Source organism: Mastomys coucha, unplaced genomic scaffold (assembly GCF_008632895.1).
Source record: "Mastomys coucha isolate ucsf_1 unplaced genomic scaffold, UCSF_Mcou_1 pScaffold22, whole genome shotgun sequence".
Classification (NCBI taxonomy): Eukaryota; Metazoa; Chordata; class Mammalia; order Rodentia; family Muridae; genus Mastomys; species Mastomys coucha.
In genome coordinates, this window is record NW_022196905.1 from 114,675,853 (window position 1) to 114,690,853 (window position 15,001).

At 47.4% G+C, this 15,001-nt stretch overlaps 1 protein-coding gene across 2 annotated transcripts in view; it reads right to left on the reverse strand.

Annotated features, from left to right (window-relative positions):
• Ptpn11 (protein tyrosine phosphatase non-receptor type 11) overlaps positions 1-15,001 on the reverse strand; it is a 58,178-nt gene that overhangs the window by 11,043 nt on the left and 32,134 nt on the right. The window contains exons 7-11 of one of the 2 annotated variants that reach the window (XM_031337706.1): positions 9,971-10,067; positions 8,269-8,348; positions 8,006-8,164; positions 4,107-4,238; positions 632-786 (exon numbers count right to left, since the gene is read on the reverse strand). In XM_031337706.1, coding sequence (XP_031193566.1) covers positions 632-786; positions 4,107-4,238; positions 8,006-8,164; positions 8,269-8,348; positions 9,971-10,067 — 623 coding nt within the window. Of the gene's footprint in view, positions 1-631; positions 799-4,106; positions 4,239-8,005; positions 8,165-8,268; positions 8,349-9,970; positions 10,068-15,001 lie in introns of both variants that reach the window. The other variant, XM_031337705.1, reaches the window with a different exon arrangement.

The following is a 15,001-nucleotide window of genomic DNA, read 5'->3' on the forward strand; positions in this document are numbered from 1 at the left end:
GGTCACAGTGCTGAGCCTGGGGGCCCTGAACAACACACGGCAGCAGCTTTTCTCTACTCCCAAGTTTTATACCACTTTTCCTTGAAAACAGTTGGACAAATTATAGCTCCTCTGGGCATAAAAACTTGCCCAGAGACTTGCAGCTTCCTGTCTTAAAGGCCACAGTAGATATTTAGAGGAAGAAATGTGTGTTCATTTCTATCCTAAATAGCCAAAACCTAGCTGCAAAACCTACATTTATGGTAGTTTAAAAACAAAAACAAAAAACAAAACAACCTGAGCAGTCCAGCCATGGTGATATAGGCCTGTTACCACATCATACTGGAGGCAGAGGGAGTGCCAACCTGGACTGCAGAGTGAAATCCTATCTCACAACAACAACAAATAGCGACCTATGAGGAAAGCGTCACTCCTTTCTGGACTGGCTCCCGAAGCCTCCCCCATATAAGCATGCACTCTGCTGTGGTGACCCTGGGGCAGACTCCACAGAGGCCTATGTGGGAAGGACTGGGCTCGGAATGAGCAGTATGCAGAGTGCTTCGAACAGTGTGTCACATCTCTACAGAGGGCAACTGACTCCCGAGCCCCTAAGTAAAAGAAACTATTAAAGGAAACCAAGCTGGGCTGTCACCTGCAGTGAACCACGACAGGGCCTGCGTCCATGATGCTCTCCTGCTTGTGGTGGACCTCCTCCAGGAAGTCCAGCACACCTCCAGGGTCACTAGGCACACCATGGTCTGGCCAGGTCCGAAAATGGTACTGCCAGACGGTTCTCTCTGTGTTTCCCTGGAGTAGAGCCAAGAAAAGCCAGAACAGAATTAAATAAACCAAGGGCTGAGGTATCATGGCTGCTGAGCTTTCCTAGCACCTTCTAGATGGAAAGCAATTCTCTGGTTCCCAGGAGTGCTTCTCTGAGAATCAATGGGTCAGCCTGGAAGGAGCTGCCTGTCAGGTGATCTAAGACATGCAGCTAGGCAATTTGTTCTTCTGGCAGCCCCAGCAGAGCAGGCCATGTTCCCTGATCTCCCAGTCAGGCAGCACTCACCTCCAGACACCAAGGCCCTTGAGGCCTACAGCCTGTCTTTCCAGCTAGCAGTGTGGCAAACTCTAGCTCCCTCAAGCATCTGCTCCTCTGTCGTCTGGGGCCCTTGCCCTTGCAACCTCATGAAGGCACCCACGCCCATTACAGCACTGTCACAGCCAGACGATGGGCTTTGTGAATTAGATGGTGAGACTTGGGCTCAAATCCCAGGTAGCCCCTTACCCTTATGCAGTCACCACTGCATAACTCAAACCCCCAAATGCATTTGCAAAGAACTGTTTCTCACACAGAGGGGTTAAAGGAGCTGAACAAAGGGCTCTCCCAGGCTAAGGGAAGTAATGGTGGGGACTGAGAATATCCTGGCTGTTCTTAGTGACAACAGAGGCACCAGGACCACTTTAACCACAGAAGCTCAAAACTGGCCCAGTGGAAAAGAAGGGAAGAAGAGAGGGCGGGAAGGACAGAAGCTCAGACTGGCTTGGAGCAGCCACCAGTGATTTCCCCATGGAGACAAGCCAGGAAACACTAAGGAAAGGGGGGGGGGGGGCGCAAGAGAGAGGAAAGAAAGAAGAGAGGGCTGGAAGGGCAGAAAGAAGGTGTGAAGGGGAGAGAAGGGAAAGGTAAGGAGTCAGAGGGAGGGAGGGAGACTTCAATATCCAATATCGACCAACGCTGATGAGCTTCCTTACATCCAAGGACTCTTGCTTCGATTAAAAAAATCTCCTGTGTGCTACATGCATTTAATTTGCTGATGTCATGGAAAACTAAGTGACTGAAACCCAGGCAGCTTTGTGGGTCACAGACAGGTCAGCAAGAGAAACAGAGCATGCAGGGCTGCACCACTTGGCAGCCCCTAGCACCTCTTCTTAACCAGGGCGTCTCTGTACATCAGTGCTGTGCAGTAGGTGATTCATCATAGCAAGACGGGAACCAGAGGGATCAGCGTCAACCTCTATGCCTAGGCCAGGGTAAATCTCCCACACCTCTCTCGCAAAATCTCCTGGTAAACAAGATGAAACAAGACCTGCAACATTCTCTGTACCCAGAGACAAGCCATACAGCACACACTCCTTTCAAAGGAAGGAGGGAGTATTGAACAAGATGAATAGCTTCTTGCTAGCACCAAAAGAAAGAAACTGCCTGCCTGCTCCTTAGAAACACTGACAAGCCTGACAGTTCATCAGGAGATGTCACAAGAGGGTTGGCAAGGCAGCTCAGCAGGTAAAAAAACCTGCCTCCAAACCTGACAAGCCCAGTTCTATCCTCAGAAAACTCATAGTAGAAGAGAACCAACACTTGAGAGCTGTTCTCTGACCAGCACAGGCGTGCCTAGAGGAGCACACCCCTGGTAGCTTATACACACCATACACACCCCTCAGAGAGCACAAAGAAAAAAGAAAAAGAAAAAGATTTATTAAAAAAAAAAAAAAAAGAATTGAGTCAAGTTCCAAATGGTGGATAAAGCTCAAAACTCTTTTTTTTTTTTTTTTTTTTTTTTTTGGTTTTTTTCAAGACAGGGTTTCTCTGTATAGCCCTGACTGTCCTGGAACTTACTCTGTACACCAGGCTGGCCTCGAACTCAGAAATCCACCTGCCGCCGGGATTAAAGGTGTGTGCCACCATCGCCTGGCAGCTCAAAACTCTTAATACAACATCCTCAAACCACATGGCAGAGAGAGAGAGAGAGAGAGAGAGAGAGAGAGAGAGAGAGAGAGAGAGAGAGAACCAATTCCCACAAATGGTCCTCTAACTTTTACTTATATATAGGCATGCATATACACACAGACACAATAAATGTAAAAATGAATAAGTAAACTTTAATACCCAGGAGCCGGGTATTGGGAGCATACCTTTAATTCCAGCACACTGGAGACAAGCAGGTGAATCTCTGTGAGTTTGAGGCTAACCTGGTCTATATTGCAAGCTCTGGGTAAGCCAGATAATCAAAGTAAAATAAAAATATTCAGACAGTCACGGTGGCACACACCTTTAATCCCAGAATTAGGGAGGCAGAGGTAAGAGGATATCTGTGAATCTGAGCCCAGCCTGTCTCTGTAGCCGGTCCCAGGCCAGTCAGGGATACATAGTGGAACCCTATCTCAAAATAGTAGTAGTAGTAGTAGTAGTAGTAGTAGTAGTAGTAGTAGTAGTAGCAGCAGCAGCAGCAGCAGCAGCAGCAGTAGTAATCTTATTTATAATATTAGTATATATTATAAATAATAATTAAGTTATGAATTTCTAAGGCAATTTCCAACAAGACCTAACCCAAGAGAATTTCTGCAATTCCCTCCCGAATCTCTCCTGCCCAATATCCCATTTCCCTGCAGTCAGGATATCAGTATGTGACTCAAACAATGCCTGTGCCCAGAAGGCCACGCAGAGAAGCCCAACGTACTCCAGCTGGAGAAGCCACACTCAGGGCACCTTAGCCTGAAGCAAAGCTATCTATCTAAGTACAGGGCTTCTCAGCATACTTGGCCTTAATCCACCAGGACAAACATGGTTTTCTTCATCTAGAAATCCCCAAAGAAATCAAACAAGGCCCTCATAAACACACAACAAAATAACTCCAAACTGAATCCTGTCTTGTTTTGAAGCCAGCCACTCCAGGACTAATCCTGAACCACAAGCCATGGAAAAGAGCTGCAGCACTAACCTGTCTCAGACAGGCCTGGGACAGTTGCTGCTCCCACTCCTAGGAGCCTGCTCTTCTGCCTGTATGCATGGCCCCTCTGGTTGGCAACTCAACAAGTGTCACCTCTCAGAGGCCCTACCTACCTACCCTGTCTCATGTCCCAATCACTCTTGAACATGTCACAAGAGCTAAAGGCCAGGAAGCTGGTAGTTACCCTCACTCCCATCTCTCCAGGCTCTGTGAGGGAAGGACCTGTACCTGCCTTGCAAGATAGTGCCTAACTGGGTCCAGCGTCTATGAGGCACCCGACGTGACACACAATCAGTGAGTGACAGGACACAGGACGAAGGCTGAATGCGGGCAGAGCACCACAAATGACTGCCAACCATGGACAGCTACACAGTGTCTAGAATACGACAATATACTTACTTGTCCGACCTTAGAGAGTTTGAGTTCTCGTAAGGTGTAGTCATGAGCGGCACTTTCTTTGACATTCCTAACACGCATGACCCCGTATTCTTTAAGCGCATACTCATCAGGCCAGTACTTGACACATTTGCTCTGGAAGGAACCACAAGGAACCTGTTAATGTCCAAACCCCTAGTGGAAGTCCAGACCTGCAATGAACAATGCTTCTTCTGGTGACAGCAGCAGGGACAGGTGCCTGCCTCCATCCTCCAGAATGCCAACAGGAGAGTAATGTACATGAGCAAGACAGGCCACTGGGGGGAAGGATAAGAGATGTCGCAGGTTGGCCTGATGCACATCCCATGCCCTACCACACCACACCACCACCCCCCCACCTACTAGCTGCCAGAGCAGAGTCAATACCTGCTTATTCAGCTCTAAGGATGAAACAGGCAAAGTGGGAGGGACCAGCCAATCTAGAACTGTCGCCAGGCAAGCAAAACTTGCAATCCCAGTACTCTACCAGTCGTTCTGAGGGGAGGGGCAAGTGGCTGGACTGTCCCATTATGTGTCATGATTTCTCTGACCCAAGTGTGAACAGCTCACTCAGAGCAGCAGCCAGGGTTCTGAGCCAGCTGCTTTCTCTATATCCAGACTCATCTGATACCAGTTACACACCAGTTTCCCAAAACTGATAGTCTGCAATGGCTGTTGGCTTCAAGAACAGAAGGGAGAAGCATGCACCATTACTAGTATTGGCACTTTGGAGGCAGAGGCAGACAGGTCTCTGTGAGCTCAGGCCCAACCTGGTCTACATAGCAAGTTCCAGGCCAGCTAGAACTGCATAGTGGGAACCTGAACAGATGGACTGAAACCTGAGTGTGCACACTTGTAGTCTCCTACCACTTGCAGAGGTAGGAGAATCACTTCAAGTATAAGTCTGGACTGCTCTACATAGTGAGTAGCAAGCCAGCCAGAACTGTCTAGCAAGACCCTGTCTCAAAACAAACAACAGGGCAGGCAGCTGAGAACGGCAGTAACAATGACATAAAGGGAAGAGGCCTTGTCCAGCAGAGGAATGAGCCTGTGTTATCTCCAAGAGAAACAGTTCCACCATCTACCAATGATGAGTTCAAGGCAAAGCATGCTCTGTTTCTGTCTTTCTGGAAGCAGTCACCCCAGACACTCACTTTCTAAAACCACCCATGTGAACATCAGCAAGGGACTAGAAATGCCGAGTAACTTATGGGTGGTGAGAAACAAGAGGACAGCTAGCTAGAGAGCTTAGTAATTATCCCAGAGAGGACCCCACAAGGCAGAAAGAGCAGCTAATAGAATAATGTGATCTCTTATTCTAAATTCAGCCACGCCTCTACATTTGACAGTCTGGTAGGATTTCTATCATTACCAATGTAATGGTGCTGTTTTCTGGCAATCAATTCAGAGGATTGCTCTGGTCACTACACAGGCCTCAAAAGAGAACACAAAACCATCATGCCTTGAAAAGGGACATTTTGCCGGGCGGTGGTGGCGCACGCCTTTAACCCCAGCACTTGGGAGGCAGAGGCAGGCGGATTTCTGAGTTTGAGGCCAGCCTGGTGTACAGAGTGAGTACCAGGACAGCCAGGACTACACAGAGAAACCATGTCTCAAAAAAACAAAAACAAAAAAGAAAGAAAGAAAAGGGACATTTTACCTGACTCACACCACCTGCAACCCTCTGCCTAGTTTTTTGCATGTTGCAGGGCTGCTATGTAGGAGAGCTGCCACAATCTGGTTTTCCTTCTGTACAGTAAGGGACTTTGTTTACAAACTGTAAACAAAGTCTGTCAAGAGATTCCAAGACTACTGTGCATACTCCCAGGGTGACATGAAAGACTGGGTCAAGGAGGTGAGGCCTGGAACCAAGCACAGGCACCAGGTACCATTTTGCCCAGTCTTTCTGCTCTGGAGTTTCCAACTGCACTTCCAATAGTGGCTAACCTGATTCTTCTGCTACAAGCCCATGTCCTCTGTGCCAGATGAACTCCGACATCTCCATCAAGCAGAAAGCAGGAACTGGGAAGAGCTGGAACTGGTAAGAGCTGGAATTGGGAAGAGCCCAGGAACTCAGGATACCTGACATCACCGCTAAAGGCACGCAGAAGTACACCAACCAAAACCCTGCACCATCACTTGCCTCTCAGCTGCCAGGCTCAACTACCAAGAGCCCCATTTGTCTCAGGCTAGCTTCTATATGTGACCATAAAATTGCACTCAATTTTATATAAGCCAATAGAGGATATCCAAACAAAAACTCTAACCAGAACACAATTAAAATCCAAGTACCAAAAATCTATAAATTAATTTCACTTTGGGATGATGCAAAGACAGCACAGTCTTTCAGGGAGATGTCTGCTCTCCTGGAGGTGCAACACACTGGGTTCTAAGAACCTACAGCATCCTAAGGAAGTAGGGAGCTCAGCTCAAGGCTAGGAGGCTAAGGTGTGGGATGGAACACAAAGGATGGCTAGGCAGCTGATACAAAGCAACACATATACACAGTGGCCAACAATCCTCGACACCCAATCTAAACCAGCACAGGCCATAGCCTGCAAAGGCTCAGAGGCAAAACCAAGACTCTAGCAGAGCAAAACCACAGCACAGAATACAGCTACAGGCCAATGTGTACTAACAGTTGAAGACACTACCCTTCTGATCAAGCACCACCAAGAGGCAGCATGGAGCTACTGTGGGAAAGCATAGCTGGGGACAAGCCCAAGCAGAAGAATTCACATCAAAGTGACAGCAGGGTCTCTTTGCTAGAGAGTGGATGGATGGGACAAAGGCAGCTGCAACCCTCACTGTAATGACTCAACAGCCCTGGAGTGCAGTCAGGATGATGCACATCTGTCACCCAAGGAGCTCACTGTGGCATCAGTGTGCTCTGCTCCCATAGGTCCCTCCCTCCTCCCTTCTGCTTCTGGACCCAGCAGGGTAACACATTACCTAACATGCAGAAGAAAGTGTATGACACAAACAACAGAATTAGTACATGTGGGTGTTAAAACAGTGACTGTAAACACAGTCTCTGTGGCAAAAACAGAAATATCATGTCAAAAGGAGACAGAAAATATTAAAACACCCAAGCAACGTGTCTGGAACAAAACCACAGAGGTTGCTGTGAACATGCACCAGCCAGGCCTGGGAACAGAGCACACTCCACAAAAGGTATGGCTGAGCAAAAGCACATGTCCCAGCTCTGACAGAGAGAGAGAGAGATCCAAGACCACCATGTAGACAGGGGCTGGAGGAGTGGCACTAAGCAGCCTTCTGTATGGATTCCCTCAAGACGGACTGAGTAGAGTGTGGACATATTTTTTAAAAGTCAAAAGTGAACAGTAACTAAAATAATCCACAATTCCACAGTGCTCCATGAACCCCATTCAGAAAGCACCAATATGCATGCTGGACCCATGGATACTCACCTGCATCCTAGCACTTAAAAAGGCAGAAGCATTAAGGAATTCCTTTAAACAGCAGCCTTTTCTATATAGAGCTCAAGGCTAGGCTGAACTTAACACTGTATCTTTGAAAAGAAAAAGTCAGAAAAGAGGAGGAGGAGAAGGCAAATAAATACATACACTGAGACACAGACAGTCAAGCCTTTTTTTCCAGAGGGTCAGCCAGACCCACTTGACACATTCAATATTTTGTTGTTTTGTTTTCTGAAACAGAGTTTCTCTGTGTAGCCCTTGCTATCCTGGAGCTGCTCTGTAGACCAGGCTGGCCTCAAACTGCTTCTTTGTCCTGAATGCTGAGATTAAAGCCATACACCACCACCATCCAGAAACACATCCAATACTTTATCAGATGCTGAGCACACAGAGCCCATAGCTATGTATGGGGGAGGGGTGGTCAGAAAAGGTAACAGTATGTACCTTCCCTCTCTCCACTTCCTTTGTGGTCATAACAATAACCCGAGAGTTCTCCTGGAACACCATCCGCCAGAAGTCATTCACCGTGTTCTGCAGGCAGCCTTGAGTGGCAATGTAACTCTTCTTGGGTTTTGAATTGTTGCACTTGGTCTCAAACTCAGGCTAGAAATGAGGAAGAAAAGCCTTCAAGCATTTGAAAGACAGTGTCATGGGTATAAAGAGGCCACCAATATATAGGCAGAAAACACAGCAAAAGTCAAGCTTACCATGATGATGTTTGCATTGATGTAATCAGAAACAGGCTCGTTGGGATCCCCATCATGCAGGACGACCCTGGTATGATCAACTAAGGAAAAAGAGATGGCAGCTGTCAGAGCTTCAGCAAAAGCCACCTGGGCTCAGGCCAGGCCAGTCTAAGTGACTTTCACAAGATGAAACCTCCAGTCAGCACAAGTGCAACCCACCCAAGGGCAGGCGCACCACCGAAAGTTCTTGTAATCCCTGTCTCGGTGCCACTCTGGGGTACAGGATTCATCGCTGGAAGGCAGGCACTGGGTATAAGAACCGTCTATGCTATCTTTGTAACATCTTATGGATCCAAAATTATTTCAATCCAAACGGTTTGGGCTTCTGTTTTTCTTTCTATCTGGGTTTTGGTGACAAAGGTAGGGACTGAACCCAGAGCCTTGCACATGCTAGGCAAACAGTGTGCCACTGAGCTATATCCCCAGCTGGCTTCTGGTTTTAAAAAGAAGATTAAAGTACCAACAATGGCCAGGCAGTGGTGGCTCACTTTAATCCCCACGCTTGGGAGGCAGAGGCAGGTGGATTTCTGAGTTCAAGGCCAGCCTGGTCTACAGAGTGAGTTCCAGGACAGCCAGGGCTATGCAGAGAAAACAAAGGAAAAAAAAACAAAGGAAAAAAAAAAAGTACCAACAATGACATCTAAGATTTTCAAAACTATCTAGGGGAAAAGAAGTGAGCCAGAGTATAGACAAAACAAGACTGCACACAAGCTAGCTATTCCTGAAGCTGGGCAACAATTCATCAGCTTTTGTGTGTTAATATATTCTACATGTTCTATAACAAAGGGTTTCTTCAGGAGGCAGAGTAAAATACAATATCTGTAATACAAGATTCATAAAGTATGAGTTGTCTTAATTCTGTACAAATTACATTACCAGTATAAAATAAAATTGAGTGCTCTTTCAAAACCAACATATTTTACATATTGGGAATCAGCAGCAAGGCTGGATGTGTTTCATGGATAGAATTTTGATCTTTTGCCTCATCTTGTCCCCCATCGTTAAAGAAATAACATGTGCACCTCATACGAAGGTGCAGACCTGGAATCCCAGCTACACAGAAGGATGAAACAAGAGAACCACAAATTCAAAGCTCACCTGGACAACTTATGAAACTGTCTCAAAAAAAAAAAGTTTTTAAGAAAGGGCTGGGTTCAATCACCAACATTAAAAAAAAGGACTGCTGGTCAGCGCAGCAGCAGGCAGGTAATTTGAGAAACAGTAAGCAACTTCTCCCTTCAGCTTTTCCTACAGCTGCACTTTGCAGTGATAACCAGTGGAGCTCGAGGGGAGAAATTTGGAAATAAAAAGAATGAGGTCCTCCAAGCCTCATGACCCATCTTCAGCTCAACGGGATTCTCTGCAAACTCTGGTTTGCTTTTCTCACAAGAGCAACACCTCCTCCTCACCCTCCCATCCTCATCTACACAAGTCAGATTCACACACACACACACACACTCACACACACACTCACACACACACACACTCACACACACACACACACATTGGACCAGAAAACATGAATAGGAGATTACCACAGAGAGCCTCTACTGCAGCTTTCCTGGCATCGGAAGGGCATTAGTCCCTTTACAGCTCGTTATGTTAACCAGCATGTGACACCAGCGCACACTGACTGCTACTGAGGCAAGAGACTGATACTCACAGGGCAGGATGTTTTTGTATCTGTTTTTGTTTTTATTTTCTTGTCTCTGTCCTTCTTTTCGGCTGTAGAGAAGCTTGCACTCCTGTTGCTGTAGCGTCTAGAAACAGAGAAAAGTAAACGTTATCATATATCAGATGTGCCCAAAGGAGGGAAGTAAAATGGCTCAGTGGATAAGGGCAGCTGCTACACATCTGACAACCTGAGTTCAGTCCCACAAACCACATGTGAAAGAAAAGAATGTCTGAAAGTTGTCCTCTGACCTCCACACACACATACCAAGGTATGAGCCATCCATGTGCATGTACACACACATATACATACACAAGTAAATCAACAAAGGGAGGACAGAAAAGAAGGAAGGAGGGAAGGGAGGCAGGGAGGGAGGGAAGAACAAACAACAAAACTCAGTCACACAGAAGAACTCTGGCTCTGTCAGTCTATAGAATCTGTCTAGAGACTATTTAACACTTGGAAAGATGGTCACAGTTACTCACACTCCCAGAATGGGATGTGAGCCACACGCTTACATTGACCAGGGTACACGCCACACAAGGGGAGAAAACATGGATGTGAAGTTCAGTTATCCTTGCCTTCTTTTGTTTGGGTTTCAGTGACTCAGCCTGTTTACTTTAGCTGTCTTGCCTCTAAACTTGCTACAATAATTAATGAAAGAAAAGCCTTTTTAGACACAAGGACAGTGCTAGTAAGAGCCAGTAGGAAGAGGATATGCCAGCAGCACATGGCCGTGGTCTTCAGCCCTAGAATACTGACACTGGGAGAGGCAAAAGCAGCTTGGTGTCACCAAACAACAAGAAGCCCAGCTCTGGGGTCCTCTTATGTCATGCCCAAGTCAGCACCTCAATGACAGCTATGTCCAGAGTGCTGCCCTACACTTCCCCCAGGAAACCTAGACAACATGCAAGGAGCTGACCCAGAAGGAAAAAGCAGGTAGCAAGATGGGACTCCAGAAGAAAGCACCAGACAGCACTAAGAGGCAAAGAACTGGGGATGCTATCAAGGAAAGAGAAAAAGCAGGTAGCCAAAGGGAGACTGGCCCGATCGGGAAAAGCCAGGCAGTCAGGGAGGTCCATTTCTGAAATGACAAAAAAAAAAAAAATGTCTCTTTAGCTCTCAGCAAGCCTAGTTTGTTGGTTCTGTGGTGCTGAAGATGGAGCCTGGGGTCTCTGATGTACGCTAGGCAGTGAGCTGCCACAGAGCCCCCAAGCTGTTTTTGATAGAAAATCACAAAGAGAAAAATGAAGAGGGTGAGAGGCAGTTAAAATGAAAAAAACGTTCCTCTACTATGTGCCAAATAGCGGCCTGGGAAGCTCTCTGTGAGGAGAGGAAGATCTATCCAGCATGATACTACCACTTCACTTAGGTGAGATTTCAAAGATGGGGAGAAATGATGGGGACTTAAAACAAGTTAGTGACTCTCAGTCTCAATACACAAAAGTTCAGCCTTGGCACATGGCTCAAACAATGCAAGTCTTTAGCTGGTGGGGACCTGAGCAGAAAGACAATAAGATCTGTAGAACTGGACAATGCAGTGTTTATATGAGGTTTTTAAATGAGTTCAGATCAAGTAATTAAAGTCATTTGCCTTCTGGGAGTTTTGTTTCCTGACCTTGAGCTGGCCACAAAGGCAATGATCACAGGTCACAGGGATGATATTCAAAAATAAGTGAGGGGCAGGGAGTGTGCCCTGTCAATGGTGACAGAGAGTAAGGGCCTGCAGCTTTACTAAAACTTGGCAGTAACTTGTGACCATCACCTATAATGCAAATTTCATGTGACATTTATTCATAAGGGCATGTTGCAGCTCATCTCTGTAAAAGGTGGGCCTGCCTGGTTTATCTAAGCTCCTGAAATGGTAGTGCTACCAAAATGACCCTGCACCTTCATCAGTTTGCTGGACCACCTATCAGGAGCTCTGTACAACATTCCCAACTGCCTCTTGCACATACTATGGAAATCATGTCAGGCTGTGAACCCTGAAGGTCCTTAAGGGCCAAGACAAGGCCCTGCCTCCAGGCAGTTGGGTGCTGATTGACAGCAGTGAGCAGCCTTCAGGGATAGCAAATGGATAAGGCCTACCCCAGCTGTCCCTCCATTACTCTGTAGCCCATTCCTATGCATGTCCAGGGCCCAAATTGCTCAGACCTTTTCATTCCCACAATGAGAGCAGCTAGCTAAGCCAATAACAACTCAGGAGTTAGGACTGTCTACGCTCTGTCTCCAGAGGCACCTCAGCTGTAGCTGAGATTAGCAGCTAGCCTCTGCCAAAACCACTCCCTTCTGGGCACCAGGCTAATGGGGACAGGAGTCTGACTGGATCCTTTAGCCCTGCCTTACTCCAAGGTTTGTGTTCTGCAGTGTCCCATTCACCAGCAGTCCTGTGGACCTGCATGTCACTCAGCAACTGCACTGAACACAAAGCCAGGCAGGAAAAAGAAAAACTGGGACACAGACTGGTGACACCATTCCCCAGGAATTACAACCAAACCATGAGATCTCAGAAGAGTAGATATTCAAGCAGAGCCGGAGGTGGAGAGACACCATCCCCACTAAGCAACCTCAGAAAACACTGGGTGGGGCTGGAGAGGCGATGCAGCAGTGAGACTGCTCCTCCACAGGACCTGGGTTTGGTTCCCAGCCCCACATCCCTGGGTCTGGGACTTCTGCACAAGTCACGGGGCCATAGAGAAATGAAGGAAGCACTGGATATTCCAACTCCAAGAAGAGCAGGGTGAGACTGGGCAGCATGTCTAGGCACAGCACACGAGCAAGTGGAAGGCTGAGGAGAAATGGAAGTCAGGAAAATGGCAGAGGAGAGAGGGGGCAAAGCAGGGCTATCTCAGGCCAGTGGAAGAAAACACACATGGCCAACTTGGAACAGAACATGAAACAGAAGTCCCCAAGCTGAAACCATCTGTCATCTGCCACCCATGAGGACATCTTTCTGACTTTTCTTGAGAGTCAGATTCTTGGTTCTTCACAATGAAAATGCCATGCTTCCAAAAGGAAAAAAGGAGTCACTGAAGGTTCCTGAATAGAAAGGCACATGAGAAATGCTGAGATTTGCATAAAGGATGCTACAGCGTCAGAGGCAGGGGATGCAATGGAGAAGCTCAAGTCTTCTCAAGCAGGAGACCTGAACATCAGGCTGAATGCCTATCTCCATGCCCTGCCCACCTGAGCCATCCTGCACAGGCACCATATTTCTTTGTGCATCTAGAGACAGAATTAGGTGCCCACCCTAGCTCAATGCTCAGGGAGGCCCAATGCTCAGCAGGACGCAGACAATGGAAATGCCTTCCTTTCCAAAAAAGGCAGACATAGGAGGGAACAACAGGACTTCCAATTGTAGCCATGGGAGAAAGAGAAGGAAATTGCATCAAGGGTACTGACGACCCATCCTTCAGCTCCAGAGTAATTTGGAACTTCCAAAGACATGAAGTAAAAGGAGCACTCAGTCCCTGGAGGAAAATGACCAGCTCAGAAGGCATGAGTCTGAGGCGCTAAGACAGTAAGCAGCGGAGTAGAAAACTGCCCAAACCACAGAAGTCAGAGCACCAAAGCATCGCAAGCTTGTGGGTGCTGGGTCAGTCAGGAGAACACAGGGTCATCAGGACAGTCAAAAGCAGGGGTGCACTCCTGCTGAAGATCAGAAAAATGCAAAGAAAGGGAGGAAATGGGGAGCTGACCAGAGAAGGGAAACAGGGAGGAAGAGAACCTGCCTCAGAAGAAAAAGCAAGTAAAGCACGGTGGGGGGTGCCTGAACCCAGTACTTAGCTTGTCCCAAATACTGAAGGGGGAGGGGGTACTGAGGGTGTAGCTCAGTTAGTAGTGTGTTTATGCAGCACACAAGGCCCCTGGCCCAATTGTCAGCACTGTAGAAACTGGCTACTTAGAAGGTAGAAGCAAGGCGTTCGAGGTCCCTCCAGCCTCACAGTGAGCTTGTGACTAGCCACCTGGTGACCTTGCCTTGTGACCTTGTGGCCTTGCCTCAAATAACAAAAAACCTCAATGGCATCTTTCCAATGTGTTATCTCAGTCCATGGGGAGATGCCACACTAAAGAAGGCTCAAGGCTCAAGAAATAACGAGTTAAAAAGAAACAGAAGCTACAGAAGGGCCACGTCCTCTACAGCAAAGGGTAACAGAAGGAAAGAGCCTAGAGCAAATGTAATTCCAGAGCCAAGGCCAACAAAGCCCAAAAAAGAAAGCGTGAGGCTGTCAGAAACAGGACAGAGCAAGGAGACCTCACTGCTCTGCCAGGAGATGGTGCTCTTTTCTCAAACTGGGGCCTCCTGGTTTGCCACTAGCCTGGAGCCTGCAGCTAGAGCCTGACTGAAGGCTGTCCTTCAATGTTGACTGCTTAGTCACCAAGCCCAGTAGAGATTACCAGCAAGAATTATCAATCTAGCCGGGTAGTGGTGGCACACGCCTTTAATCCTAGCGCTTGGGAGGCAGAGACAAGCGGGATTTCTGAGTTCGAGGCCAGCCTGGTCTACAAAGTGAGCTCCAGGACAGCCAGGGCTAAACAGAGAAACCCTGTCTCCAAAAGAAAAAAAAAAAAGAATTATCAATGTAGACAGCACCCCGGGAGCAGCCAAAGGCTTGTTTCTGTAAAGCATGACCACCTCTGAGAACAGTCACAGTACCTACAAGCAGGACAGAGTCCCTGTGGAGAAATGAGACGGGGCAGGAGCTGAAGGCCTGAGGACTCCTCCCAGGCACAGGCCAGCAAAGCTATCCGGCAGGACATGTCAGGTGCCTCTGAAGGGAAGAGACTGTACTGTAGAAAACTAAAATTACTAAGGAAAAGGAGTTAAAACACTGGTGAAGTAACCCCAGTAAACCAAATGGTCTATGGTTCTGTCTGTTCAGGATTTGAGGGTTTTGTCTGTTGGATTTCTTCCCCTTTGTCATGTGTTGAGATTTTCTTCAGAAACACTGAGTTGAGAAACTAAAATCTTTCTGAAATCCAGTCCTGTGAGCCTGAATCAGAATGCCCGAGGTATGAGGG